At 45.2% G+C, this 27,855-nt stretch overlaps 1 protein-coding gene across 6 annotated transcripts in view; it reads left to right on the top strand.

Annotated features, from left to right (window-relative positions):
• UNK (unk zinc finger) overlaps positions 1-25,504 on the top strand; it is a 45,499-nt gene extending 19,995 nt beyond the window's left edge. The window contains exons 3-17 of one of the 6 annotated variants that reach the window (XM_035342315.1): positions 50-226; positions 643-773; positions 897-1,032; positions 2,607-2,724; positions 3,680-3,764; positions 5,584-5,726; positions 7,004-7,051; positions 7,945-8,109; positions 12,421-12,489; positions 13,164-13,338; positions 14,472-14,573; positions 16,030-16,218; positions 18,951-19,132; positions 19,677-19,934; positions 20,332-25,504. In XM_035342315.1, coding sequence (XP_035198206.1) covers positions 50-226; positions 643-773; positions 897-1,032; positions 2,607-2,724; positions 3,680-3,764; positions 5,584-5,726; positions 7,004-7,051; positions 7,945-8,109; positions 12,421-12,489; positions 13,164-13,338; positions 14,472-14,573; positions 16,030-16,218; positions 18,951-19,132; positions 19,677-19,934; positions 20,332-20,487 — 2,134 coding nt within the window. In that variant the 3' untranslated portion in view covers positions 20,488-25,504. Of the gene's footprint in view, positions 1-49; positions 227-642; positions 774-896; positions 1,033-2,606; positions 2,725-3,679; positions 3,765-5,583; positions 5,727-7,003; positions 7,052-7,944; positions 8,146-12,420; positions 12,490-13,163; positions 13,339-14,471; positions 14,574-16,029; positions 16,219-18,950; positions 19,133-19,676; positions 19,935-20,331 lie in introns of all 6 variants that reach the window. The other 5 variants (XM_035342317.1, XM_035342314.1, XM_035342318.1 and 2 more) reach the window with 5 other exon arrangements.
• The last annotated feature ends 2,351 nt before the right edge of the window (positions 25,505-27,855 follow it).

The following is a 27,855-nucleotide window of genomic DNA, read 5'->3' as shown; positions in this document are numbered from 1 at the left end:
GAGTCTGTCTGACTAAACTTGCGGTTCTTCCCCTTCTTCTGTACCTCAGATGCCCCTTCTTGCACAGAACTACTGGAGACACAGAGAGGAGGTATCACTTGCGCTACTACAAAACTGGAATCTGCATCCATGAGACAGACTCCAAGGGAAACTGCACGAAGAACGGAGTCCACTGTGCTTTTGCTCATGGGCCCCATGATCTACGCTCTCCGGTGTATGACATCAGGTTAGTAGGGCTTGGGGCTCTGTATGAAACAGGTAATTTCTGGGCCCAGGTGGCTGGAAGACCATACTGCTTCAGAGTGAAATGCTTGGTGTTGTAGTGATGATGTATCCATTCCTAATAAGGCAAATATACAAAATCTCCAGGGAGGATTCTCAAAATGGGGCAGGGAGGGAGCACACTTTAAGCTAGATGTGACTGGTGGAGGCGTCAAAATAGTGCATCTGGAATTGTCAGGGGATGAAGAGCATGTATTGCAGTTACTGTTTGACTAAGGATGTTCTGACAAAAAAAAAAGAAAGTATGAATGAAATGCACCCACTTAAGAATTTTTGCATGGTGTGTCACAGTTTTTGTAGGCATTTATCTGTCTCCACCTGCTCAATTTGTCTGTTGTTCACTTAATTCTGTCCACCAAGGGAGCTTCAGGCCATGGAGGCTTTGCAGAATGGTCAGACTACATCAGAAGGTGGCATAGAGGGTCAGTCTGCAGTTGCTGCTAGCCATGCTATGATAGAAAAAATACTCAGCGAGGAGCCGAGGTGGCAAGGTGAGCATCAATTATACTCTGCGGGACTGGGAAGATCTGGTGTTTGTGGAGTGCATGCTCCTGTTAAAAGCTTTGGTCTAATAAATACAGATCATGGTAACTAACTGGTTGTGTCTCTTGCAGATACAACATATGTGTTGGGAAATTACAAGACAGAGCAATGTAAGAAACCCCCCCGCCTCTGTCGCCAGGGTTATGCCTGTCCCTACTATCACAATAGCAAAGACAGAAGAAGAAGCCCAAGAAAACACAAATACAGGTAATCCTGGGCCTGGGTCTTCTGTTTCCCAGCTGAGTGGTGTGAAGTGTATTAGAAGCCTGTAAGGAGGAAGGATTTAGGATTTTCTCTGCTAGATAGTTTTTTAGTGTGCCTCTAAGGCCTTTGCTGACAGATATGATGGAGTGTTATTTCCATCGAGGAGATGGGGTAACAAACTAAACAGGGAGTTCTGCTTTATAGAGGAACCAGTGTCTCTAATAAAATAACTGTTGCTAAATCATGTTACCACTGGTTTTATGGTGAACAGGATCTGCGTCTGTTTTCCCCTTCTCAAATAAACTCTTGCTTTAAAAAGCAGTGCAAGAAAAAAAAATAATCCCCATCTAGAAAAACTCTCACAGCAGTGTTTTCATGGGTAAAGGATTCAGAACCGTCAGGCTGCTTGTTGTGTGCCCGGTGATGGGCATCGCGAGGCACGGTGTGACCTGTACTGTAGCTGGACATGCATTCCTAACCAACTGCTAAAGCCTGCTTTTGAGGCACCAGGGTGTTCTTGTCGCTCAGCTGTCCCTGGATTTTTCGGCATGCTGCGTCTCCCTGAACGAGTTTTATCCAAGTTATAGGCCCTCATTTCCTCTAACACAACAGAGCTTTTGTTGTGATCTCAGTGGGGCTTTTCCTTAGTTCCCTTTTGAAAAACATAAGAGCAGACCAGAAAGCCAGGAGAGAAAATACAGTGGATATTCTCACTTCCCTTCCCCACCCCCAGCGTTCACAGAAATTTTTGAATCAATACAGAAGTTCTGTATTTAAAAAAAAAAAAATAAATCCAAGGAACATTAATCCCAACCCCTTCAGGAGAAACGAGAACACTAAGCCAGTCTTCAGGCAGCAGCCACGTGCTTTCTGCCCCTGTCTGGGTACTTTAGGGAAGGGAAGAGGTGAAAGCTTCTCCCCTCCTGATCTCTTCTTGCCTCTGTGTTGCTTTCCCCACCCCCAGCTGATGTGGCTGCCTCTTCTGTGCAGGCATCTGCTGCTGCTGCTGTCTGCTTCCCTCTGCTGTTTTTTTTGGGAATGGATAAGAGCATAAAGAGCAGAGGAAGGAGGTCACAGCAAAAATTCAAACCTGGGAAACGGAACCGTTCCCAGCTGGGAGAAAGAAAATGGGTTTGCCTTTTCCCCAGTGACCTGACTCAGCCTCTGTTCCACATGGCCACAGTACAGCCCTGGAAACATACCACTGGAAGGGTATTATGTGTTTTAGGATTAGCCAATTAACTTGTTAGCTTTCTATGAATGTACAGTTCCAAAAGAGAAACCAGACCTAGCATCCCTGATGCTAATCACATCAGCTGCTAATATTGCTGAGTTACATTGGTTCAGGTTGTGTTAGGTTTCAGACAGAGAGCTAAGCCATGCTACTTCCATTGGGAAACTGGGAGAGGGGGAGGAAGATGCAATAGCAGCACTGTGGGGGCTGAGAAAGCAGCAGTCAGCCAGAGGGATTGTACAGCTGGGAAGGGGGGCAGCCGAGCCTGGTTCCCAACTGAAGAAGCAAAGCTCAAAATACATTTGTGCATCTGATGCAGTCTGCTGCTACCTTATTTCCACAGATCCTCGCCGTGTCCCAGTGTGAAACATGGAGATGAGTGGGGAGATCCTACCAAGTGTGAAAATGGAGACTCGTGCCAATACTGCCACACTCGCACAGAGCAGCAGTTCCATCCAGAGGTACAGTAACCTGCTCTGACAGTTCGGTAGCTGACTAGAAAAGCAAATGAATTCCTGGTTTATGTGATACATTCATGTGCCAGCTGGGAGAGCGTGTGCTTGCAACGTGGTCCTGCAATACAGAGAAACTGCATGTTGGAAACTGAAATTCAGCTGTTTGACAGAGGTGCCTTTAGGTAGATTGTATGGGAGGAGGTAAGAAATGTGGGTGAAAATTCAGGTGTGAGAACAGACTCATGGGCGAGGGTCCCATTTGAAAGCATGGTGTGGGTTTTCAGGTGAGCACACAGCGTTTGTTTTTGTAAGAAAAAATGTTTGATGATGTTTGTGCTAAACTATAAATACCCACAAACTGGTGCTACAACCTACCAAGCTCTTAGATTGAACATGTCCAGAGCATTCCTGTATCCTTACAGAAAGTTTATTAAAGACTTTGTCCTAGTCTGCTTAGTGTTACAGTGCTGAAAATCTTTGTTGGGCCCATATCAGCAAAGTAACCATTGTCACCACCTGTCAAACTGGGGTGGAAGGGAAATAATCCATTTCCTACAACCGTTGTCAACAGTTTGTCATTTTCCTTGCAAACGGCTGTAGCTTTCTGTGCTGGTATCTACCGAGAGTTTCCTACCTTTTAGCACTTTGAACATCCATGGAGCTCCCAGTGAGACTAAGGGAGTTGATGGCAAACTGGTAACGTTTGGGAGAGGACTGTGATGGGGGTGTTCTTTGCGTGAGCTTAACTGTAATGGGCATATTCTGGGGTTCCTGTAGATATAGTGGGTTTTATAAAAAGTGGGTTTTATAAAAAGTGGGTCACCCTGAAATCTGCTGGTCTTTTTGCCTTTTATCTGTGTTTCTATCTTGCCACTGAGTCTCTTCATAGTACTTTTGTACCTGGGCTGCCAGTCACTGTTTTTCCTGTTCATGTCTGGTTGTTTTTTTTCCCCATCCTTAGATCTACAAATCCACCAAGTGCAATGATATGCAGCAGTCTGGCAGCTGTCCCCGAGGACCCTTCTGTGCCTTTGCACATGTAGAACGTACGTGGGCTGCTTCTCTCATCTTTCATGGATGTTTGAAATTGAAGCTATGGAGAGCTTCTGGCCAGAACAGATAGCTTCAAATATAGGGCCACAAAGTGCTTCTGTGAAAGATTTTCAGAAACAAAGTAGTAACTTTGATAATTTCTGTAAAAGTGTGCCAGTGAGAGGTGTTAACAGAGCTGAAGGCAGTAGGTAGTCCCATTGCACTGTCCCTTGAAGCATCTTTCCCTGCCTTTGACTCGCTCGGTTCTCCATATGTCAATCTAGGAGAATGAACAGAGTGAGAGCTGCTCGTCTTCTGTACGTAGACGAACAGTTCATAGCTAAGTTGGAAACTGGTTTAATTTTTAAAAGCTGAGGATGAAATTACAGGTTATAGATAACATACCAATCTGTTCTACAAATTAAATAGCATTTTACTATTTATGTTTGGCTTAAAGTTTTAATCTTCAAGTTGGTGAAGAAAAATATGCAGCTTTTTTTCTCAACTGTTCCTCAAATCTGCTTTTCTTGCTAGCTCCTTGATTTATAGAGCTTTATTTCAATCCATTCATAGGTAATGGTTAGCTCCCAGGTCCTATGGCTCCTAGCCAATTTTTGCACTCCAGTCTCACCGTTGAATTTGCAGCAATTAGAGCAGGTTACATACAAGTCAGTAGATTGGCTCTGCTACTGCCTTGCTCATGGCCTTGAGCACATCTCTTTGTTACTTGATTATCCTTTGTGAATGGTGGAATTAGTAATTGCTACCTTTGTCAAAGAATAGTGAGAGTAAATTCCCTACAGTTTACAGAGCTCCTTTATAGGAAGCCTGGTAGACAAGCAGTAATTACAGCTAGGGCTGTGGGCGATAGTGGCCCAAAACACAATAATGCAACTGCACGGTTTGATGCTGCAAGCTCAAGAGAGAATGAAATCTTGATAGAGAAACAGCGTTTTGCAAAGTCCCTCATCTATAACACAGCATTTCTGTTTAGGAGATGCCTTATTCATAACAAGGTAACTGTGTCTGATACTATAAAAAAGAAAGCATAACATTCTGTGGCTCACTAGGTCACTCAGTCCTGGTTATTTCTTGTGCAATCTAATGGAATTATATTTTTTTTTTTTAGTCCTTTCTTATTAAGGTGAGCACTGAGGACCTAATTAACTTGAAATAACACAAGTACATTAATTGTATATGCTCTTAGCATGAGTTTTGCTGATTATTAGCAAGAAATGTGTAAAAATCAGTACGGTAAAGATATTGCAATATACATATGGTTTCTGTCGTGTAGATCTTGTAAAGATGCTGAGCTGTATTAGATGGAAAGACTACAAGTCTGCAGCATCTCTACTCCACCTCCCAAGTCAATGACACTTTCTTTTTGTGTGGTTGGCAGCTGTACGCCTTTCTATGCATGTTACTTTCTTTTGGTAGTGGTTTTTACTGAGAGCAGATGGGAACTTATCTCCCTCAGCTAATTATAACACACCCATCAACTTTGTGCCTAGCAAAGAAGGAAGCCCGGCTTAGTTCAAGACAGCTGAATGAATAACACAATTCATGCAAGGAAGATAATTTTGGAGCAGTGTTAACAGACTAATGAGCAGCACAGTGTACAAGTGGCGACAGTAATAATGTAAGGATTATTTGATTGAAAAGTAGCTATTTGCCAGATGAGGTTGCTCCTTGCTTATGTGCTGCTTATAAGTAGGTGTTTGTGGAATATTTCTTCTCTCAATAATATCTAACTGTTCTTGTTCATAAACGTCTTGTGGCCCATTGCAATTGTACAGCTTTGAGTAACGTTGCATGTGCTTTTATTTCTTCCAGAGCCTCCTCTCAATGAAGATTTACAGCAATCCTCGGCTGTGTCTAGCCCTACACAGACAGGCCCTGTGATGTATATGCCATCAGCAGCTGGTGATTCTGTTCCAGTCAGCCCTTCCAGCCCACATGCTCCGGACCTTAGCAATGTATGTAGCCCCGTGAGGAGGCCTTGTATGTGCTTTCTAAATCTGGATTTCTCTGAGTTGCTGTACTTCCTTTTCTAAGAAGAGAAATCTTAAAGTATCCAGAGACACAAAGGACATGACAATCTTCTTTTAGATGTCAACTCCATGCTTTGTAGAGGGATCTGTTTGTTTGGCACGTACAGTTCAGTAGTTTCACTGTTGTCATTTCACCTATAAAATTTCTAAGCCTTCCTTTCTGTGCAGAGCTTGTTGATGTAGTTTCAGGAAAGTGCAATAACACTGTCCAGTGCCTTCGTGTCTGGAGGTGCATATCAGGCTCAGTTTCCCAAGTGCTCATTAGAGGCTGTGAGCCAATATAATCTAAAGTACATAACTACAATTGAGTTTGTTTACATACGTAAATGCAGAGGCTTAGCCTGCTCACGTTGTGTGTTGCATTATAGGATATCCTTGTTTCCCTCCCTCTCTTCCTTCTGGATATAGCTAAACACTGCAATATGTTTAAATAATGCCCGAGTATTGGTAGTACTTCTGGTTGTACACACAAGAAGGAAGACCTTCAAATGGAAAACACACAGAAAGATGATAAGCGTATGGAATGCTAGACCACTTCATTTTTTTTTAGTTCTTGAAGTCTTTCCTGTTTGCACTACTGTTGATAAGGTGTGTAACCTTTTCAAATGGTTGCTCAAGGTTTTGAGAAAGTAAAATAGTGTGATTTTAACTGGCTTCCAACTTGTCAGGATGAAGTGAACTCATTTAGGACCTCTGTTTTATCCTATTTGAAAAGAGAAACTGATAGTTTCATTTTTTTATTAGTGCCAAAGCCAACCAACAGTTCACAGTTCTGCTGAATTGGATTGCAACTAGAATTCCAAACAGATCTTGGAAAGACTGGACATAGTATTTTATCTTGATAAATAACACTGCAGAAAGAAGGAAAAACCAGAAGTCCCTTATCCTACGAATATATCATCTAAATGCTCTGAAAACTGCAACAAAATTAACAATCTCTTCCACTTAATAGCCCATTTAGGTCTTTTTTCTATCTCCAGCTCTTTACTCTTTTAAACAGTCTCTTTGCTAATCTTTGGATGTAAGCCACAAGGCAACACATGTCTTTCTGTGACTTCATCACTCCACAGGGCATCTGCATGTAGCTTGCAAACAAATATGGCTTTGCTGGTGATCATTTTACATGATGAATTAATCAAAGAAAAAGGTCCCTCTAGCAGCCAGCCTCACGTGGCGTGTTCTGTTTTGTATTTGTACTGTAGGTGTGGAGTAAAGCAGGAACTCTGCCAACTAGCCCCACCTCCACCACAGTGAGTAGTAACTTTGCGACTGTAGGGAAGCGTGGACAGCAGAATGTCTGTATAAAAACTAAATCAAAACATTGTAGGATGCTCCCTCTTCCTAATGCAAGCCCAAACTGTGCCATGTTTGAATCTGTGGTATCAGTAATTGTCTAAATGTTGTTTGAAACACAGTCATGCTTGCCAGTCCAGGCAAATAACTAATGATAATCCCAGAGAAATGGGATGTCTGCACTGATCCACGTAGGCTCTTTCTCTAAAAGTCCTCTTAATCTCCTTTGCTGCTGTCTGTGGCTTCATCTACAGTGCAAAACTAGACTTGTTGCATGTGGTTGTGATCCCTGATTACAGTCTAAAGAACAGAAGTGTTGGAAATCCCTTTTTTTAATGCAGCTGTTGATACTTGAGTTGTGTCTGCATTAAAACTTTCAGATTTCCAACTGAAAAACAAAAAATGCAGTATTCCACATAGCTTAAGTATTCTTGGTTGTTCTGACTGCCATAATACCTTTCCAGGTTTCACACTACTCCTCAGAGCACAGATAGGATCCGTATCACACTACTGCCTAAGGAAAGTGAGGAGGGTTTTGGTCCGGTTTGGAAACTATCACATCCAAGGCCTCAGAAAGAGTAAATGTTTTTAGAGCTGTAGGTTGGCTTTTATAAGATTGCACTCCAGTACAAAGTGTTGGCAATAAAACCTTAACTGTGGGACTGTATAAATCCAGTATCTATGGGAGCTTTTCCCTGGTTTTTAGCTCCTGTTTACTGGAAGCCTGTATGCTTGTGTTGACTGTCAGTAAAATCGATGCGCACACAGAAGTGAATGAGCTGTTCCTGCGATGCCTTTCTTCTTCAATCTGGTGCTGCTGTACTTTTCTGACTCGTGTTCCTTCTATTAGATTCTTTGTAGGAACAGCAGTCTCGGAAGCCCATCTAATATATGTGGGTCTCCTCCTGGCGCAATTGGAAAGCCGCACAGCTTGGAGAGCATTGGTTTTCCTCCTGATTCAGTAACGGCAGCCGGCAGCTACAAGAAAGCACCGGGGTTTGAGCGAGAAGATCAGGTGGGGGCCGAGTATTTGAAGAGTTTCAAATGCCAGGTTAGTAGGAAACACTGGCTGGAAGAGTGGGGGGGTGAAGAAGATTGAGAAATTGCTCAGTCTAGCTTTAATGTACTTTTAATTTTCAAGGAACAAAAGGAGAAAGCACTATTCTCAGTAGCAGTTCTCAGACCTGTGCTGTTGCTTTCAGTGTCCGTTCCAGTCTCTTCCATCTTACATCTGTTCCTGTCTGGTTAGCTGTCATCACACATTCAGTTTGTAGAAGTTAAGCTGCAGCTTGTTTCCATAATCCCTGACAACTTCTGTCCTGTCTTGACCCTGGGTAGCTTCCCATGTATCACTTCTGGCTCTTTCTTTTTTCACCTTTAGGCCCTTGCCAAGAGTTACAGTTTCTTTTGCTGTATTGTCTTATGACAACTCATCCTTCCTTCTCTGTCTCACTCCAAACTCCAACTGTTCTCACTCCTTCATCTCCATAACTTGTTTCATCTTGTTTTCAGCATTCATTTCTCTGATGTGTCAAAAATGCCTTGTTAGCTGTCTCTTGCTTCTCTGGCTGTATCCTTCTGATCCTTGACGCTCTCTCTTCCTTGGCTTCTGTCATAAATTTAAATTCCTCATTCTCATTTGAAGAACCCTTGTCCAACCCACATCTCTAATGACATTCCCTCTTATCCCTTTTGGATTTCCCAGTCTTGCCTAGCTGCTTCCTTGCAGCTTCCTTGTCTCCTTCTCGATGTCATGCCTTGTACAAACAGCTCCCTAAGCCCCAATCTCTTCCATGTCTTCTGCCACGTTAGCTTTTCCACAGACAACTTCTTTCTGTGAATTTCCTTTCTTGATGTTACAGTTAACTATTCTATTTTCTCTGCACCATCCCTTCCAAGTCAGCCGTGTCCAACCCAGAGGAGGGGTTAGCTACTTTTATGAAGAGCTGCCTGCAGAAATGTTTCCTACAAGCTCACTTTAAAAAAAAAAAGTCTATGTTGCTCAAAATCAGAGATAAGAAGAAATACTTTTCTCAGCCTGGCTTCACTTAAACTCGTCTGTAATATTAAGAAGCTAGTCTTAATAAGCTTATTGCTGTGTTAGTATTGCACTGCTGTGAGAAAACAGTGGAAATATCCTGTCCAAACAAGATCTTGCAGAAAGTAGTTGAATTTAGAAGCGGACTGTGGGTTTTCTTGTATTTATTTTTCCAACTTTGGGAAAATATGATCAAGCTTTGCAGTAGGACCAGTCTCGAGGACTGCTTAGTCTAATTAAAATGATTTAGTGACACTTAGAGATTAAGCTGTATACGTGTAGGCTTTCCTGTAAATGCTTCCATTGTTTGGCTTAACGTGCCATGTGGCTTAGGAAACGGCAAATTGATGCAACGCATCTTTGGGGGTAAAGTGCAGAGCGTGCTGTGATCCTGGCACTACTTGCGGGCACAACAGCTTGTAGCAGTTGTGCACAAACAAAAGGGGAAACATGTGCTCGTTCTGTTGCCTCTGCTGCAAAGGAGGAGTGAACCCAAAGCTGAAGGACCGAGAGAACCCCTGTTTCCTGCCAGCAGAGGCAGGGTGCCAGGGAGGCCCAGCTTTGGAGAAAATGGGCAGCAAGCCTAAGCCAAGGAGAAAGAGGATGGAGATTGAATAGAGCCTTTAAAAAGAGGGCCAGACGATGAGCATTTATGTCTGAGGTCCAGGCTGTGCTACAAAGATACTGTATTCAGGTAGCTTCTTATTCATGTGGCTTTAATTAAGTAAAAAACTGTGTTCAATGACTGGAATAAATGTTAACACAGAGACAGAAGTAATCACAGTTGCCTTATGCTAGGCTTCTAAAGACAAAATCAGGTGTCTCATAAGTGTCCTGATTTAATTTTGTTTCGATCTATAATTACTTACTTAATCTTCTCTAATTCCCTTTGGCTGCAGTGGGCACCGGAGATCCTCATATATGCTGTAAATTAGACCAGTAATTAGGCACTTAACTTTGTTCACTCATATTTGGAAACGTAAGAGACGCTCTGGCTCAGCCCTGCCGTCAGGTCGTAATTTTTTCCTTGGTCGTATTAGGACAAATAACTTCTATCTTATTAGAATGAAAAATGTGTTAATAGATTCCACATCGCTTGTGGTAAGGCTGAGCCAGCAGTTAGGGCTAAAAATACTTTTCCGAAGTCCCAAAAGATTTAGCAAGCTGGAAAATGCTGCACTGGGAGGAGCTGTGTGCCACGACCAGGAGGTGTTTCTGTGTCCTGACACAGCGTCCAGCAGCCTTGTTCCATACCGGTCATACAACATTCAGTTTCATTCATAATTTATGCCCTCTGTTTTTCTTTCCTGACTGCAACAACGTGAGCTGGAGAATTTCAGTGTGCCCTTTGAATGCCTGTGTTGATGTATGGCCTTTTTTTATGTTAGTCAGAGCTAAAGGAGACTGGCTTAGTGGTCACAATTGGCTTGCTCCATTTTTACACTGATGTTACATGACAGCAAGGCGGTGAGAATTGGGACTAACTCAGAAATGTGTTCACTTTTTCTTTTATTTAAAGGAGGGGGAAAAAAAAAGTCTTCCAGTAAGACTTAGCAGCACCAGAGCCAGCCACACTGGCAGGAAGCCTCCAGTGAGGGGGGTACAGCTGCAGCTGTGCCTTCACTTCAGCTGCTGACGTCTGTTGATAGCACATCTTGTGTTCAGCTGTGTGTCAAGCAGGGTAGGGATGTGCTGGATAATCTAGCAGGCGTGTTATCAGACACACACAGATGCACAAATGTAGCGCATCCAGAGCGCACAAAAGAAGACAAGCCTGGGAGCGTTTCAGCAGCAGTTTTGCTGTATGTAAACACACTGTAGGTTGTTCAGAGAAGCATGAGAGAACAGTACCTGCTGCAGAATGATCTCTGCATCCGTTTCTCAGCTGCCTGTTTGCCAGGCTTTGACTGCTCCCCCCCCACAGGCGTACAGTTAAGTAGAGGAAATGATTTAATCCTGTAAAACAAGGGACGAATTCTGCTGCTTCTCTTTTGCCTGTCTGGTTATGTCACACCTTCCCAGCAATCATTTATCTTTTTCATGAGGCTGTCTAAGCCAGAAAGTCACGGTGTATCACTCAGGTCAGCGTGGCGTCTCGTGCCCTGCTGTTGTGCATCGTGCTCGAAACGCCCCTGCAGAGACGGTGGCTGCCTGTGCTCGTGATAAAAATGAGTGAGCAGGCTTTTATGCCCGGACCACGTCTCCGATTCAGATGGAGAGGGCTGGAGGAGGTTGGTAAACAAGCAGACCTGACTCCAAGCAGTTGTTTTGCCCGCCTTTCCGTGCCCAGAGGGTGCGAGCCGATCCCCCTGGGCCTTGCTATTGCACACGTAGCAGCATGGGAGGAGCAGAGCACAGGCTGCAGACCAGATCGTTACACAGGGACAAGCTCATGAGACCACTTCCTTCCCTGCTCTGGTTGTTGTAGCTCAGAATTGACTATGTCTTGAGACAAGAGGGCTGAAATCTGTTAAGGACATGGTGCTGCAAGGTCCTTATGCTGATTTTTTCAGGCTGGATAGTGGAAATCTAAATATATGTTGGCATTCATGCAGTTTTGCAGTTCCAGCCAGCATTGACCTCACTGTATTTTGTAGCTTTGAGGCCTCTGTTTTAAGGGATGGGGGAGGGATTTTTTTAAAAATAGTTTTAGATGATTTTGCTTTTAAAATTGGTCTGTTATCTCTTTATTTTTCTTCATGACAAATTAAAGGCATTTGAAGAGATTATCCAGATTCTTCCCCATAAAATGATGTTCTCTTTAAAATTACATCTCTTCCGTTCTACAAACTGTGCAAGCCTAGCTGGGAGCTTGAAAAGTTTGAGGGAAGAGAGAATCTGCATATTTTATTTTCCCAAAGCTGCAAAACAGTTACATAATTTAAAATTATAGTGTATTTCTCACTGCTCTGTTTTTATTTATTTATTTTAGATCCTAGTAGGGCTGATGAGTTATTTATAGCAAGGCAAAATAAGTCATGTTTGGTCTAGGTTCTTAAGATGTCCTTTGTGCCAGCAGAGGCTGTAGCAACGCTGAAGGCCAATGTAATGGTGACAAGTCTGTGCATAACTCTGAGGGTGATGTCTCGGTGTATAGAAAGCAGATTAGTTGGGGTGTTCTCAGTTTGCTCTGCTCTGCTACACTGAATTCTCTAGTGCCCAGAGCAGGCTGTAAGAGAGGAGGGGACTGTTTCCTGTGGACTCTCCAAAGTCAGTGCTCAGCCATTTTTAATTTTGCTGCTAATCCCCCTGCTTATCTTTTTGTTTTGTTTTGTTTATTTACTGTAGCAAGCAAAAATGAAGTCCCATTCACTGGAACACAGGAGCCAGGAGCAACCTTTGTTACAACCCAAACAGGTATGGTACTGCCGGCAAGGCTCTGAACCTAGCTTAGTGCTCACACTTCCACAAATGAGGACACGAGATCTCTGTGGATCCAGATCACTCTGCAGGGAGCAAATTACAGCCCAGACGCTGTGAGGGATGCTCAGCTCGAGGGATTATTTTATGAAGATGGAGTTATTTGCTGGAGGGGTTATTTGAGAATGGCTAGGCCTGTGTCAATTCAGGATAAATTCATGGGCCTGGACAGTAGTGTCAGAGTGTCTCCAAATTACAAAAAATAGAGCTGGAATGGATCTCTGGAGTCATCTAAGTTCAAGGATTTGGCGAAGAGAATTTAATATCAGGTTCTAAGTCATGTACTGAACTAAGTCTGAATGAGTGATTATGTGACCCGTGCCTATGATTGCGTGCAACCTGTGGGTTATAAGAGTTAATTCAGGGACAGCCTGAAGGCTGTTTGTAATACTGGAGGGAAAAAAAAAAAAAGTCGGCAGAAATTAAAGAAAAGCTGTTAATCTCTCCCCCACCCCCAGCCCAGTAGTAGCACCAACCATCTGTCAGGTTGGAAGCAGACAGGAGCAGGTTTGTTGCTGATCATTGGCTCGTTCCTGCGTGTTGTTGAAGGGATTTTTCTATATAGGCGTCTTATTTTGTACCTCTTCCCTTTTTTAAAACTCTTGTTTCAGGACATACTGGGTATTCTCCCAGTGGGGAGCCCGCTGACATCCAGCATCTCCTCCAGTATCACCTCCAGCCTGGCTGCAACACCACCAAGCCCTGCTGGCACCAGCAGCATACCAGGCATGAATGCCAATGCCCTTCCTTTCTACCCAACCAGTGACACCGTTGAGTCCGTCATAGGTAACTTTGCCATTTTCACTTACGTTAGTAGGGCTTCCTCAGACGTGGATCACCAGGTACGAGAACTGGGATTAGCGTGGGTGTTCCAGTGAACTCCAGTTTTTCATCTGTGTCAGTGTGGGCAGACTCCTGAGCCAGTAGGCTTTTTCTGCAACTAGGACGCATCCGATGTTTTCTGCAGGTTATTAGAGGTGAAATTCACCTAGAGGACCAACAGCAGGCCAAAAGGCCTCTGTGCCACTTATCCAGAACGTCAGGTGTGTCAAGGGCCTTAGTTGTAGGTTTGTCAAAGTGACAAAAAAAAGGTTTGGAGCAGGCAGGAAATCAACAGGACGTTTTCCCACAGCTACGACCCCATATTCTAAATGACAATTTTATGGGAAGGGCCGCCACCAGGTAGCTGGCAAGGACTTGCCCTTCACAGGTTGTGGGACGGAGGCTGTAAGAAAAAGGAGAACAGGAGAGTTGGTAGCGGGGAATCAGTCCTTTTAGATAGATACACCTTTTTTGGTCACCTGTTTTTTGATCTAACATTTCTGAGGTGATCTCATTAATTTGTTAAAAACAATAATAGAAATGAGTGGGCATGTGTGGGATGGAATTATATTGATCAAGGTTAGCGATGAGGCATGTTCAAGTAGATACAACATTTGCAGGCATTCATAAGCTTTCTTTATTTTGTCTTATCGTTGAACCTCAGAGATGTTTTTGAAGTGTTCCCTTCTGCTGGTATTCCTTTTCCAAGTGGCTCTTCAACGAAGTAGGGACAAAGCACAAGCCAGACCCAGACATGTCATAAGCCAGCGTTACTGCGTGTTATGGACAGACTTGGAAGAGCTATTTGGGGAAGACTTATGGGAACTGCTGTTATTTCTTCAGACTTTTTTTTTTTTATATAACATTTGGGAATGCTTTGAGACAAATCAGATCAGGTAAAAGAACCTGAACTGAAAAGCTGCCCATGACACTTCTGCCAAACTGTTTTATGGCAGCATTGCACAGGATGGAGAGTAGGGCGGTGCAGACTGGCAAACAGAGAACGAAGGCTCCTCTGCATGTAGGCTCTTTGGGCCATCCTATCTCTTGAAGTTGTTGGTCCTTTATAACATAATTGGTACCTCTGTGTCTGGCAGAGTCTGCCTTGGATGACCTGGACCTGAATGAATTCGGAGTGGCTGCCCTGGAGAAGACATTTGACAGCAGCACAGTGCCCCACACGAGTGGCATCATGATAGGTACATGAAAGCAACAGAGCTTTCTTTATCTTCTGCCAAGCAGTGTTGCCCAGTCACCTCAGTGGAGCCAGCCCAACCAAGCTCTAAAACCAGTCCTAAAATACCGTTGGTTAAAACAGCCGTTATAACAAACTCTGGCAACCGCTGAGCATCTTTCAAGGGAAAGCTTGCCCTTATTGACTAGCAGGGCTGAGTTCTTGCCATTGGGCCCAGGTGTCCTGGGGATGTTTCTTGAGACTGAATGGGACTTGATTTTATTTATTTATTTATTTCTAAGTATGTAAGTAGACTCTAGAAGGTATTTGATACCTTTAAAGCCAAGCCAAAGTGTAACGATTTGCATCTGGAGCAGAAAACTCTCCTTAGTAGTAACAGGAAACTCAGTGACCTGGTAATGCTATCCATCTGTCAGTCATCACAGCCTGCTGGTTTGATTCCTGTAGTGTCTGTCTCATCTTTAAGGCGTGGAGGTAGGCTGAGGCCTCTTCTGCCTGTCTCTAGGGAGTGTCCAGAGGAAAATCAAACGTCTCCTAGCTTTTTAGAAGTGCCTGTAGTTTCTGGTTACCCTTGTTCTGTAAGGCGGGTTTTGATTTGGAGTTAACTTCTGAAGGTTTCCAAGGGAGCTGCTCTGCCTGGAGCTGTATTGAGGTGTGGAAGGAATCCTAAAGAATACCACTTCCACTGCCCTGCCAAAGATAAGAGTCTGGTCAGAGAGCTTATTGTGCATGTCTGCTGATAGCCCTGCTTCTGCCACTACCCATCTGCAGGGGCTTGGAGATCCTCCACACTTTTCCCTCTTTTCCCGTCGGGTCTCGGTGTTTTCTGGTGGTCTTCTAAGAAGGAAGATCAGAAGAGAGTGAGGAGCAGGGCTGGGATCTTCCTTGGTCTGTGTGTGGCAGGCAGACTGACCTCTTGTGTAAGGGAAGTTGTGGTATCTTTGGAGGTTAGGTTTTTGTTCGTTTGATTATTTTTAATTACTGGTAGATCCAAGCACTCAAATATGTCTAAAGCTAGTCACTAATTTTCAGTAGTTCAGGTTGTGACCTGGCCCAGTGTGATAGTCTTCTTAGTACAGGTTGTTTAGAAGCGTTAAAGGTAGAGGAACATGCTTTAAAAGAGATTTTTTCGTTACGAAGTATTTCACCAGGTACCAAATTCATCTTCTCTAGACTGACAGGGACTGAAGCTTGCTCAGAAAACCTTTTGTTGCTTTGGCCAATGAAAGGAGTAGTCCATTGAACTCTGGAGGGTCTTAACCTACGTGGCTCGTGGGACAGCAGCTTCAGTGCTCCTCCTTAAGGCTTAGAGGGGGAATCCAACACGGTGAGAAGTGAAGGGAATCCTCGGGGGCTTAGGAGAGAGGGAAGCTAACGCCTTCTGCTCTGAACTCCTGCGCTGTGCCCTGGCCCATACTTCACGGTCATACATAGCCATTCTCTGTGTGTTCTTTGTCCAGGTGGGAGTTTGCTGCAAAGTTCTGCTCCTGTAAATATCCCCGGCTCCCTTGGAAGCTCTGCCTCCTTTCACTCTGCCTCTCCTTCTCCACCGGTCAGCCTCTCATCGCATTTCCTCCATCAGCCCCAGGGACACTTAAGCCAATCAGAAAACACATTCCTGGGGACATCAGCTTCTCATGGATCATTAGGTAAATGCACAGTCTGTGTGTCCCATGTACATGCCTGTCTGTGCCATGTAAGTATTTTCTTTTAAGTTAGCTTTACTTTTTTTGTGTTATTTCACTGCTGCCAGTTATAGTTCTTCCCATGAGAACAGCAAGAGTACTAAAGCTGCTTTACCAAAAATCACCTAATACCTCGAGAACAAGGGAGCGATTCCCTCTGTTCCCCATGTTTCCAGGATGAGAAAAAGGGCCTTGCTCTGATGATGCCATTCAGGAAAAAGAGCTTTGTCCTTTTGAACCCCTAATGCTGTGCTGAGACTTTACTTTTATGTAAAACTCAGAGTTGGTTCCTCAGCTTTGCTTGAGGCGGGGATTGCAGTTTGCTGTTGGGACTGCTCCTAGGACAAGTTGGCTTCTGGGAGCTATAAAGCCTGCTTAGTTCATGGTACTTGTCCAGCTATGTCCCCTTTGCTCCTTTTTTTTTTTTTTCCCTCTCTTGAGGATCCATTTCCTGTATGAGGGAATGTGAAGGGAAGGGAGATTACTTGGGAGCTTCAGCTGTACTGGGCAGAACTGGGAACCGAGGGAACAAATCCATTTTATTATCCAGATGCCAGTTTACCTTGAGAAATGATTGGGCTTAAGGCTGCAGTTGACACTTGCTCTGCTGATTTCTGTTTGTATATATTAGTTCTTTCTATTGATGTAGAAGTAAATGCTTCGATTTTGATACACACTTCAATCTCTAATACTCAGCTTAAAGACACTTAACCATTTTATTATGTTGTAATCTGCTGTTGCATGCACTTCTCTGTGTAACTGCATCCCTTGTTTGCACAGGCCAAAGCCATCTTCCAGGCCTTGAGATTGCTATTTGGCTTTAACAGCTTTTACAATCACAGTAATAAGACACATCAGAGGGCATCTCTGCTATTAATTAGCGTTGAGGCTGGCTGTTCGTTCCAGTTTCAGTAAGAAAAGGGAAACTTGCTAATAAGGTCTGCTTTTAATTTCAGGAAAAACACGAGTTATTAAGCAGTTTATTCATGTAAACGCATAGTCAGGACAAATATAAAACCAAAGAAATGCAGGAAATTTCCAAACGCATTCAAATATTTTGTTTTCAAGAAAAAAAAAAAAGTTAGATATTTTCTTGGAATTCAAGAAAAACATTTTTGCCAAGGTTTTGATAAGGTTTTTAAAATTATAACGTGGCAGTTGGGCGTCTGGAATCTGCTCCACGTGACTCACTGAATGCATGCAAGTTGATGTGTAGTTATTGCCTATATGTATTGCTGTTTAGTTGAAAAGATGTCGTCCTGGGCTGGTTCCCACTGGGCTAGGTGCTGTGTGTGCAGAGAAGGCGTTTGTGACTACAGGGACTTCATATTTTGGGTGCATGATGAGAGCAGCAGGTGGAAAGAGGGAGTAAAAAGAAACAACAAGATCAGTTTGGTCAGCGTTATGGCAGAATTTGTGGCTTGCCAGCGTCCTGCGTGTAGTGCTAGCCTCTCTTTCAAGTCAGCCAGAGTTTTAAAAGCAAAATGTGAGTTGGGGTTGCACTAAAACTTCTTGCTCTCAAGTGAGCGCACTTCTGAGCAGCTGAAATGGATCAATGGTAAGTGGCTTGAGCCAGTGAAGAGCCCTTGCTGCTCTGCTAAATGACCTGTTTAGGCAGCTAAGCCAAGTCAAGACAAGTTACTGGTTTTCAGCTGCTCCCTCGAGGCTGTTTGTGTCTTGGCTGGCACTAAATGGGACATAAGTTGTGTTAGTTTTCAATGAGAGGCGGCTGGCCCCAGGGCTTGCTTGCAAACACAGTTGGTTTGACTTCTGTAAGATCACAGTTATCAATTGCAACGAGATTTAGGAAAGTCCACACCCAGTGGTAAGCACCAGTAAATAAAAATGACTCCTACGTCAGGCTGGTGGATGTCTGTGTGCGTACGAGGCCGTATCGCTCAGCTCTGTCTGGAGATGAGCTTTTCCTACCAGTTCTCTCCCGAGTACAAACTGTGGATTCTTATTGTGAGTGAACATATTTTTTGTCATTAAAAGAGTACAAACCTTAGAGGCAGCCAAGACTCCGAGGCTGGCGTCAGCCTAAAGAGCCAGCTTTGTTTACAGCTTTTGTTCTATTGCTTTGTCTCTTAAGCCTTGAAGTCATTCCTGAAGAGAGGAATGATTTGAACATGCTAAAATAAGGAAGTGGTTAGTTGATCTTTGCACGGTGCCGGGCACTGATTGCATGCTACAGCTCTGCAGGGGATGAAGCTGATGTGCATACTGCTGCTTCCACTTCTTCCTTTATAAACAGGGATTTCCAGTTCTGTTTCTTGCATACACGGACAGTAGTGATGTTGGAGCATCTTAGTCTGGCTGTTTGGGAAGCAAGACTCAGGAAAGCACCAAGCTGAGGAGACAAAAAGACAAGTAAACACGTTTTCTTAGGGTATAGTTAGCTCTCGTATGAGAAGGAGGATTCAAGCTGGTAGTCAACTGTGAAGTCGATGCTCCTAAAAACCACCTGGTTCAAAAATGGCTTCAGCTGTTTCTTGGATTCTCTCTGTATTATAAAAGAGGCCTGCTGGTGCGAAACTTCCCCCGTAAAGTCCCTCTGTGATGGACTCCTGGGGATGAAATAAATCTTCTCGTTCCTATATATGCATTTTTGAATCCTGGACTTCACAGGGGTAGGGAGGAAATGGGGGAATTGCCAGCACCTGTGACATAACCCTCTCTATTTCCCTGTGAAACAGGTTTAAATGGGATGAACAGCAGCATATGGGAACACTTTGCTTCGGGGAGTTTTTCGCCCAGTACCTCACCTGCATTTCTGTCAGGTCCAGGTGCTGCGGAGCTGGCACGACTACGACAAGAACTGGATGAAGCCAACGGCACAATAAAGCAGTGGGAAGAGTCTTGGAAACAAGCCAAGCAGGTACTTGGGCAACTCCTGGGAAGCGAGATTAAGGAGGGTAAAGGGAGTAGGAGGGTGTCAGCCTTTAAACAGGAGCTTACCAGAGGCTGAGGTGATGAGGAAAGCTGCAGGTTTTACACGCAGATTCTCTTAAGTGTCCTTGTTCTTTCTCCCCCCTCGGAGAGACTGAAGCAATTTGTTTGATGTGTTCAGTTGCTGCAAGTGCAAGGCCAGGTGTCATAACAGATGCACTGAAGTGCTCACCGGTCTCTTAGACTGGCGATTGACTTAGATCCGTGACAATTTAGTGTTATGCAAATTTCATCCCCTTAGCTGCCTGAGCCAAATCTGTAGCCTGCAGCCCAACTGGGTGGGGTACCCAGAATGAGCAGCGCTTTGAAGTGGAGCTCCAAGGATGTTTGGGAATTTGGGAACAGGGCAGATTAGACAGAATACACTCCTGGTGAGGAACATGTAGAAAAAATGGATACTTTTGCCTAGGATTCTCTCCTGGAGGCTGACTGAGTTTTCAAACTGCTGTTACTCTCTTTGTTGGAACTCCTAGGCTTGTGATGCTTGGAAAAAGGAGGCAGAGGAAGCCAATGATCGCGCCAACACAGCTAACATGGAATGTGAACTGGCTCGGGAGCAGAGGGAAGCCTTGGAGCTGCAAGTGAAGAAACTGCAGGAGGAGCTGGAGAGGATCCACACAGGCCAGGACCCTCAGTTTCTGCGCTCCTTCTCTGACCTGGAAACTCTCTCGCTCTCTTCACTTTACACCCTCCAAAAACAGTTGCGGGCAAACCTGGAGAAAGTGGATAAGGTGAGTGCCATGGATTTACAGAGCAGGGCCTTGCTGCCTCCACTCCTACAGATAGCAGCTCTTTTTCTTTTCTTTAATAAAGCCAAAAATCAGCAGCCTATCAAAGCAATTCTGTGTGGAGGTAGCCAAAGTGAGTTCTAGCCACCTTAAAGGAAAATAGCTGCCTCTTCTCTGTACCTAAAGTACAGAGTTTCAGTCAAGGAAAGCTGCTGTGATCCTAAAGGTCCTAAAGGACACCATGCTGTGCTGCTTTGCTTTTGCTTTAGGAGATAAATGGATGGACAGCTGCAAGGCCTGCCGCCTCCTTGCTGGTCCCCAAGCTGTGTAGCGCAGGGCTGGAGCCCTTGTGTCTTCTCATTCTGATACTTACGTTTTGCCCTGTCCCCATCTCTTGCAGGCAGTATTTCAGATGCAGTCAGTGAAATGCCTTAAGTGTCAGGAAGAGAACCGGGTGGTGTTACCGTGCCAACACGCAGTGCTGTGTGAAACGTGCGCCGAGGAGGGCGAGTGTCCCATCTGCCATCCCAACAGGCCCCATTCTCTCCAGTCGTGACCTTCCAAGGACGCTTGTTCTAATCATATCGTATAGAACTTTTTAACTTTATACATACGTACATATATATGTATGTGTACATATATATATGTATGTGTAGATATCTATATGTATATATGTGTGTGTATGTGCATGTTTGTGTATGTATATATATGCACACACACGCACATACCCACATAAAACAAAAATTAGTTGCAGAGCACTTTTTAATATTTTACAACCCGTATCTAAACTGCCCCTCACCCGTGCCCCACTAATTCTAACTCTTGAGGAACTTTGAGAGCTGTTTTTAATACAGATCAAAGGGCCATTTGCAAAGAGTCTGTGTTTCTCCTCTTTTCTATTTAGGTAATAACAAATTTTTGACTATTTCCAGAAGGATTTAGAGTGGGCAAGAGGGGCTTCCACGTGCTTTCCAGAGGAAGAGTTGAGATCATGGGGAGGATCGAGGTGGATTGAAATGACTTTTTTTCATGTCTTCGGTCTTCCTGTTCTTTCACTGACCCAGCTTGGTTAAAGCCGTCCTCCCTGATGGAAGCTCCGCCGGGTCCCTGCCTGGTGGGCCTCACATTGCCGATCTCTGAATGTGCAGAAACTTTGTCTGTCATTTAAAACAGCAAAGTTCGCTTTTTAAAATTTTTTACACTCTTTGTATATTTATATGAAAAGAAAAAAAAAAGGAGAAAAAATATATTGTACCTAGAGCAAGCCAGGCCCCCAAAATCAGTGACTAGTAATCATTGCTGATACAGCTAATGCTGCAGGTTTCAGCAGCCTTAGAAGTATTGCCCTTGTGCCAGCTAAAGCCCTTCATGAAAGGAGTACGGATGCACAAGTTAGTTCTCTCCAGGCGCCCCTTTGTGTGGTGGCTGTCTAGAGGATTTTTAGCATTTCAAACCAGATTGATTTTCATTTTAGCCACGAAGACCTCTTTCATAGTCACTGCTGAAACGCATGAAACAATTTCAGATAGTCTAAGGACACTTTTTTTGAATGGAGTGGATGTTTCCTGTTCCAGCTTCTCAAGGATGGATTGTGGGCTTCTAAGTTCAGAAGCCATCAAGCCAGGAATCACGTCTGCCGGTGGTGACAGAAAAAGCCCAGCATGGAACAAGCCGCTGATAAATCTATCCCGCTTGAAAGTGGAGCTGGAGGAGAGTGTAGATTCCTTGCCTTCTGCTCCTAGGTGGAGATGCTTCTTCCTGCCCTTAGCAGCTCATCACCGTGGCACAAAACACCACTGGTATCACCACTTGAGCTGATAAATGCAGCCACCATTCTTAGGTACATAAGGAAGTGTCGTTGTTCAGAAACTCTGAAGCTAGTTAGTCTAACAGTGCCCTGTGGCCGTGCTTCCTGTGTTAGTTATGATCTTACAGAGCAAGGAGATAGAAAGGAAAAGGACTCCAATTTCAGGTATTTGCTTAGAATAACTCACCAACCAGTCTGTCTGTGTACCGGTGACTTAGTAGTAATGTGGTAGCCTGTTGCAGACGGCTAGGTGCTCAGCTCCAGTGCTGTGTGCTGGCGGGGATGCTAAACTCATCGTGTTGGAGCAGAAAGAAACATCTCCCGTCAGAGGAATACACTTGGTTTTCCTCAATGTAAGCAAGGTGTTGCTGCAGGGTTTTCCAGTCCTCTCCTTCCTCCTATTTCAGACTCCTTTCCTGAGTACATGACTTTCCACCACCCTTGCATAGCTCTCACTGGCATCTCTGCCCTGCTGAGGTTGTTTCTGGGGCTTTGTCCCCATACGCCATCAGCAGAGGAGCTCAGGGACTTTCTCCTTATTAGGATTCTCTTTGTATCTGTCCACAGTGAAGTTATTCTCTTGGCTCATTTTAGAAAGGCAAAGAAAGAAATCCCACAGACCAGTCCAATACACACCACACTGTCCAGCGCAGCTCCTTTCTAGGGAAAAGAAATGCCACCAGCTTAGACCTGTCCAGCAGCTGAGCTTCCTGTGACTTTCTTTACCAGCACGTACATTAATTTTTTACATCGGGTGGATTGCAGTAACCTGCTGGGATCTCAACTAGAAGGCCACTCAGTTGATTAAATATTTTTATTTCGCACAGGGATGTGTCCTGTGCTACCCCTCCCTGACCTGGAAAAGCACTGGAACCTCCAGCAGCCCACTGTTGTTGTAGGAACAACTGAATTGTTACTGGAGCCTCTCAGAAAGCTTCATATTTTAATGCAAAGACATAATTAGGTTTGCTTCCATAATTCCACCTTTCCTTCATATGGAAGGGGTTAATATGCATTCCCAGATGATCTCTTAAGTGCAGCTCTGTGTAGTTCTTTTTTTATGTTTTCCCATTAACTCGTTCTTTTTTTTTTTTTTTTTTTTTTGGTAAAAATGCTTTTTTTTTTTTCCATGTGTATTTTATTGTAACTAGCATCAGTTTTTTAATTTTTTTTTTTAATGGAGAGACACTGTTGGGTGAATATTGTGGCTATGTTGTTTGGTTATAGCCTTTGAATGTCTGTGCCATGGGGCAGCACATCTGCCTTGGTCTGATCTTAAGGAAAGACCTTTTATTAAAATATGTGAACATTTCTTTTTTTAGGGGAAAAAAAAAAAAGCGGGGGGAGGGAGGGTTAAAAGTTGCGGGAGAAAGAAAAAGCCCAATGAAGATAAAAGGAAAAAAAAAATACTAAAGTTTTTGTAACTAACTTAAATCATAGGAAATAAACTCTTGAATCAGGTCTTTAATATTTATAAGAGCCAGAGCTCATCAGCCTGTTCTGGCTCTTGGTTTGTAATGCTTACTTTTTGTTAGCGTGGTGGTTTCTCTGCTCTCCTGCCTCCTGGGGGCCTGTTCAGGATGATGCTGTCCTCGGACAGCCCTCTCTTTCCAGAACTAGCACCACCTGTGTGACTTCAGCTGAGTCCCAAGGGCTCTTCGCATTGTCCCCTCTCTTCAGATGAAACTTGTCCGCTGTTTGCAGCTCTGCCGCAGTGTGACTGCCAGTCGCAGTGTGATGCGTGTCTCTAGGGTCCAGGGGGAAGAGACACTTGCCCCTCATTTCTGTAGGGGCCCACTGCTTAGCCAGAGGGCTACAAGGACCATTCTAGACCAGAGAAAGCATTTTTATTTTTTTTCCTTTGCAGTAAAACAGTTTATCTGTTTTAAAACTTATCCTAAAGGACCAAAGAATTCAGAATTTCCCTAGTTGCGGCCCTTAAAATTTAACTTTCTCTTGCCAGGCTGCGCTCGTGGCAGAGCAGTGACAAGGAGTTAGCGCTGGCCCCGGGATGTCGCATCCCCTTCCCTCGCCACCGCCCCAGCCTGTCTCAGCACTCTTAGCACAAGCACGTAGACTGTTTCTCTTTCCCGTGGTGCTTCAAGAAACACTTCTTCAATTTAGGTTTCTATCGATTTGTTTGCTGCTTTCCAAATAAAGAAGTATCTGAAATGTGAATTATTTTCTTAGGCAGCAGCTGGGAAAGAGAATTTCACTGTTGTGTATTTTGTGAATATTTTGGGGGGCCAACATTTCATACCCGAGTGAGGTGAGAGCAGGGGGGAAAGGCAGCGTTTCTGACCCACTCCAGCAGTTGCTGCCGCCGGCCCCAGGCAGGCAGGATTAACCACAATCGCAGCACTGCCTTCAAGGCTTCAAGAGTCTGTGGTCAGCTTCTGCACAGTGTGAAAAGAGGCTTGTAAAAATAAACCTGGTGCTAATATGTACGGCCCGTGTAACGTACTGTCGAGCTTCTTTCTGAAGCAGGAACTCCCAGTTACAGGACAAGCAGTAATACATCAGAACCGAGGCCACTTTATTAATTTTTTTTGGCTGTCGCGCTTCGAAGCGAAGCGTTGGTCCCCAAGTGGTCCCCGAGGCTTTTCGCTGAGCCGCCCCAGCCGGCTGCCACCGAGCAGCCCTGAGCACGGCCGCATCCTGCCCCGTCACAGGCTCCTCGCTGGGCAATGATGTTTTTCTCCCTGAGTTTTTGGGAGCCTCGCAAGTGTTGACCTCGGTGACTAACTGCAGGTCAGACACTTCTCGGCTGAGAGCCGGGGATAAGGAGTCTTTAACTGTCTTGTGGAACCGCAGTATCTAAAGGTCAATACGCTTTTTCTTTATTATAGAGAAACAATATAGAAGCAGATGGCTTGAGACAACAATATCCTGGGTAGATAGCTATCAAAAGCAAGGAGCTAGCTGTAGAGGATAGCCAAGAGCTGAAGAACATTGGCGAGCATCGCTTTAGGCTACCAGGACCACTTTCAGGTCCCCCCCGGCCTTTGATGCCGTAGCCTGGTGCTGGCTGTGGCGGAGCCGTGTGGCGCAGGAGGGCCCGGGACGGGTGTTGGAGCTGGAGCTCCTTTTCCTTAATTTGCCTTCCCCGGAAGGCAACTGCTGCAGCTGTCCCCATACCGAAGGGTTTTATACTTTCTGTACATCTCTGAAGCTGAACCTGAGCCACTTGCAAGGCTTGTGCAGCTGAGACAATGAAAAGAATTCCTTACCGTGTGAGGAAGCCTTTAATGCTGAATGGACTCAGTAATTCATTGCTGTTCCACCAGCCTCCAAATCTTCTCTCTCTCTCTCCTTTCCCCCCATCTAAGAAGGAAGAATATTACCAGTGTTTTCCTCCAGAATTACGATAATCCTTGGAGTGATGGCCAACAGCAACGTAGATGTTACTGCTGTAAAACCTAGTATTTTCAAGGTGAAGTATTCCTGCAAACTAGTGACTGCGTCGGAGAGATTTCTGGGGCTTCCCCACTCCGTAGCTTCCAATGTTAAAACAAAATAAGTACAGTATGCGTTTTAAAAAAATAATAATACACACTGCAGTATTTCTCGTGGCAATTCTTGCCCAGTCTCTTCCTCGCTTTCCCCGGGAGGAAGGGCACTGGGCAGAAGCGCCCCAAGTCCGTGTAGAAGTTGGCAGAATGGTGATCGGTGGTGTGTAAAACGTGTTGTTGATTCCATGTATAGAACTGTGATTTCAGCTGTCGTTCTCTCGTACTCTGTAAATATGTGTTTTGGCTGTCGGAAACCTGGTTTAGACTCTTTTCTTGGCAGAATGAATTTGCATGTGGGGCTGAAAAGAACTCAATCTGTGTCACAGTTTCCAAGGGCAGGATGGATTTTTTTTTTTTTTAGAGGACAATAAATTTTTATTTTTTTGCTAAGAAAAAGAAAAAAAACAAACAAACAATAAAGCCGTGTGTGGGTGTGTGCGCGCGCATGCGTGCCCGCGTGTGTGTGCAGCCCGTCCCCTTCTTTGGGGCTGGGGGAGGAGTGGCGAAGGCTGTGCTGGGGAGCCCTCAGAACAACAAATGGAATATATTTCCCTGGCCAGTTTGTCCTGCTCCCTTTTACACTGCCGAGAACAATTTCTTGCCCTGCTCCCATCTGGCTCAAGCCCCTTTTTTGGGGGCATGGTGCTCTTTGTGGTAAAGGTGCACGCGGTTAAGTGGGGCAGAGACTCCCTGGGGAACGGTGGATCCACAGATCCAGGCGCATTTTGTCATCCAAATTCATGGTCTGGACAAGAAATTGGCTCTGAATGCTTCCTGCGAGAGCCAGGCCAGGCAGAGGTGAGCTCTGCGCGCCTGGGCGACTGCTGCAAATGGAATTTCATGCATTGGCAACCAAACGCATATGCCTTCCATAAGCTTCCAAAAACAAGCTCTTATTTAAAAATGCATTGACCACTTTGCCTAAGGTTTACTGGTTCTTCACTGTACATGACACCATTTCTTGCAGGGTGGGAAAAGGCCTACAAGAACTGCTGGGCAAAAATTAAGCTAAAAAAAAAAAACAACTTTGGATAATAGCAAAAACATGCGCAAACCGCAGGGTAGCCCCTGCCACCCATCCCCTGGCACATCACTGTTACAGCAACGGGTCAGCCCAGGTCAAGTCATGGCACAGCATGTCTGTAAAAAAAAAAATAGCTACAAATCAAGGTAAACTGCTCACAGCTGCAGCCTCACGTAGCTCAATCCTTGCTTCAGTGCATGAGGCTGGCTGCTAGCAGGTGCCACCGCCAAATGGGCTGCAGAGCGCAGGCGTGGGTTCTCCTCTGTCCCCGAGCAGAAATGACAGTGGGGAACAGCACCTTCTGCACAAGCAGGCACCTGTCTCCTCTGCATCCTGCTCCTGCCCGGCCTCGCTGCTCTTCTCCCACATCTCACTCCTCTGCAGAGCTGCGAAAGCCCAAAGAGGGGGCTGAGACGAGAATAAAGCAACCAAATGGCTTCCTCGTGAGCGAGCAGCGTCTTAATCCCTCCTGCTGCAGGCTTGGCCGAGCCTGGCCGTGTCACATCCGTACCAAAGGAGCTTTTTTTTTTTTTTTTCCACTCCCATCGAGAGCTTGACCTCAATTGCCTGCGCAGCCTCTGCCTGCCGAGGCAGCAGCCGAGGGCGATGCTCGTGGTGCAGTTCCCCACGGACCCACAGGGCTGGAGCACGGCCACCCCCTCACTGGGCAGGGGATGCATGGAGAGACCGCATGGTGGGAGCTCTGGGTTTATAATTAGTATAATTGCAGCTAAAACAAGCTTAAAATATATATATACAAATAATTAGCAACCAGCTGCCAGCTGGGAATTGTAGCTGCTACACCTGGGCACCCTGCGTGGAGCTACCAACTCTGTCCCTTGTGCACTGGAGCCAAAAGGGTGCAGGTGCCTGGCATGGGCTCAGGGCAATGCCTGACTCCTGGCCTCTGTTTTCAGTGTTTCGGCAGCCCGAATCGCTGCTTAGTTTGGCTCATGGGGCTCCGCTTTGTTGCTTGCTGCCCAGGTTCCTTCAGCTCCAGGAAGCACCATGAGGTTGGTATGGTTGGAGGTAAAACACAAGAACATGCAAAAGAACCACACATATTTTAAAAATAAATGAAGTAAGAATAAAACAAAACAAAATAAAGCCTGCCTGGCTGCACAGGGCTGTGGCAGCTGTGGAGCAGGCGCTGCTGTGCTGCTGCTGCACCCCGTGCCCCTGCTCGGCCCAGCTCAGCCTCTGTAGCCCCAAGGACACGCACTGGGGGGGGGGGCTCATTTCCTCATCCACCCACCACGTATTGCTGTCCTAAAAGCCCTTTGCCATGAGCGAGCCAGAGCTGGGCTTTACGTGCATCTGGTCAGGCCTCGGGCCACCACCCAGCGACCTGCCGGCGGGCAGAGCCATGCTGCGAGCTCCGCTCGGCGGCGAGAGCCTTGCGAGCAGGTGGATTTACACCTCAGTGTAAACCCCGTACCGTGTAACGGCCCCGTAACCTGGTGATTTGCCTGGTTCGCTGCCAGCCCTGCAAAGGGGAAGCCTCCTTCAGGGCCGGCCGGGACAGCAGGGGAGGTGCTGCTGTTATTGCCCCCTCCATATGGCCTTGTCTTACTGCCTGTG

This window comes from Oxyura jamaicensis, chromosome 18, assembly GCF_011077185.1.
Source record: "Oxyura jamaicensis isolate SHBP4307 breed ruddy duck chromosome 18, BPBGC_Ojam_1.0, whole genome shotgun sequence".
In the NCBI taxonomy this organism is placed as follows: domain Eukaryota; kingdom Metazoa; phylum Chordata; class Aves; order Anseriformes; family Anatidae; genus Oxyura; species Oxyura jamaicensis.
The sequence above is the reverse complement of the archived record's forward strand: the minus strand, read 5'-3'. Positions and strand labels throughout refer to the sequence as shown.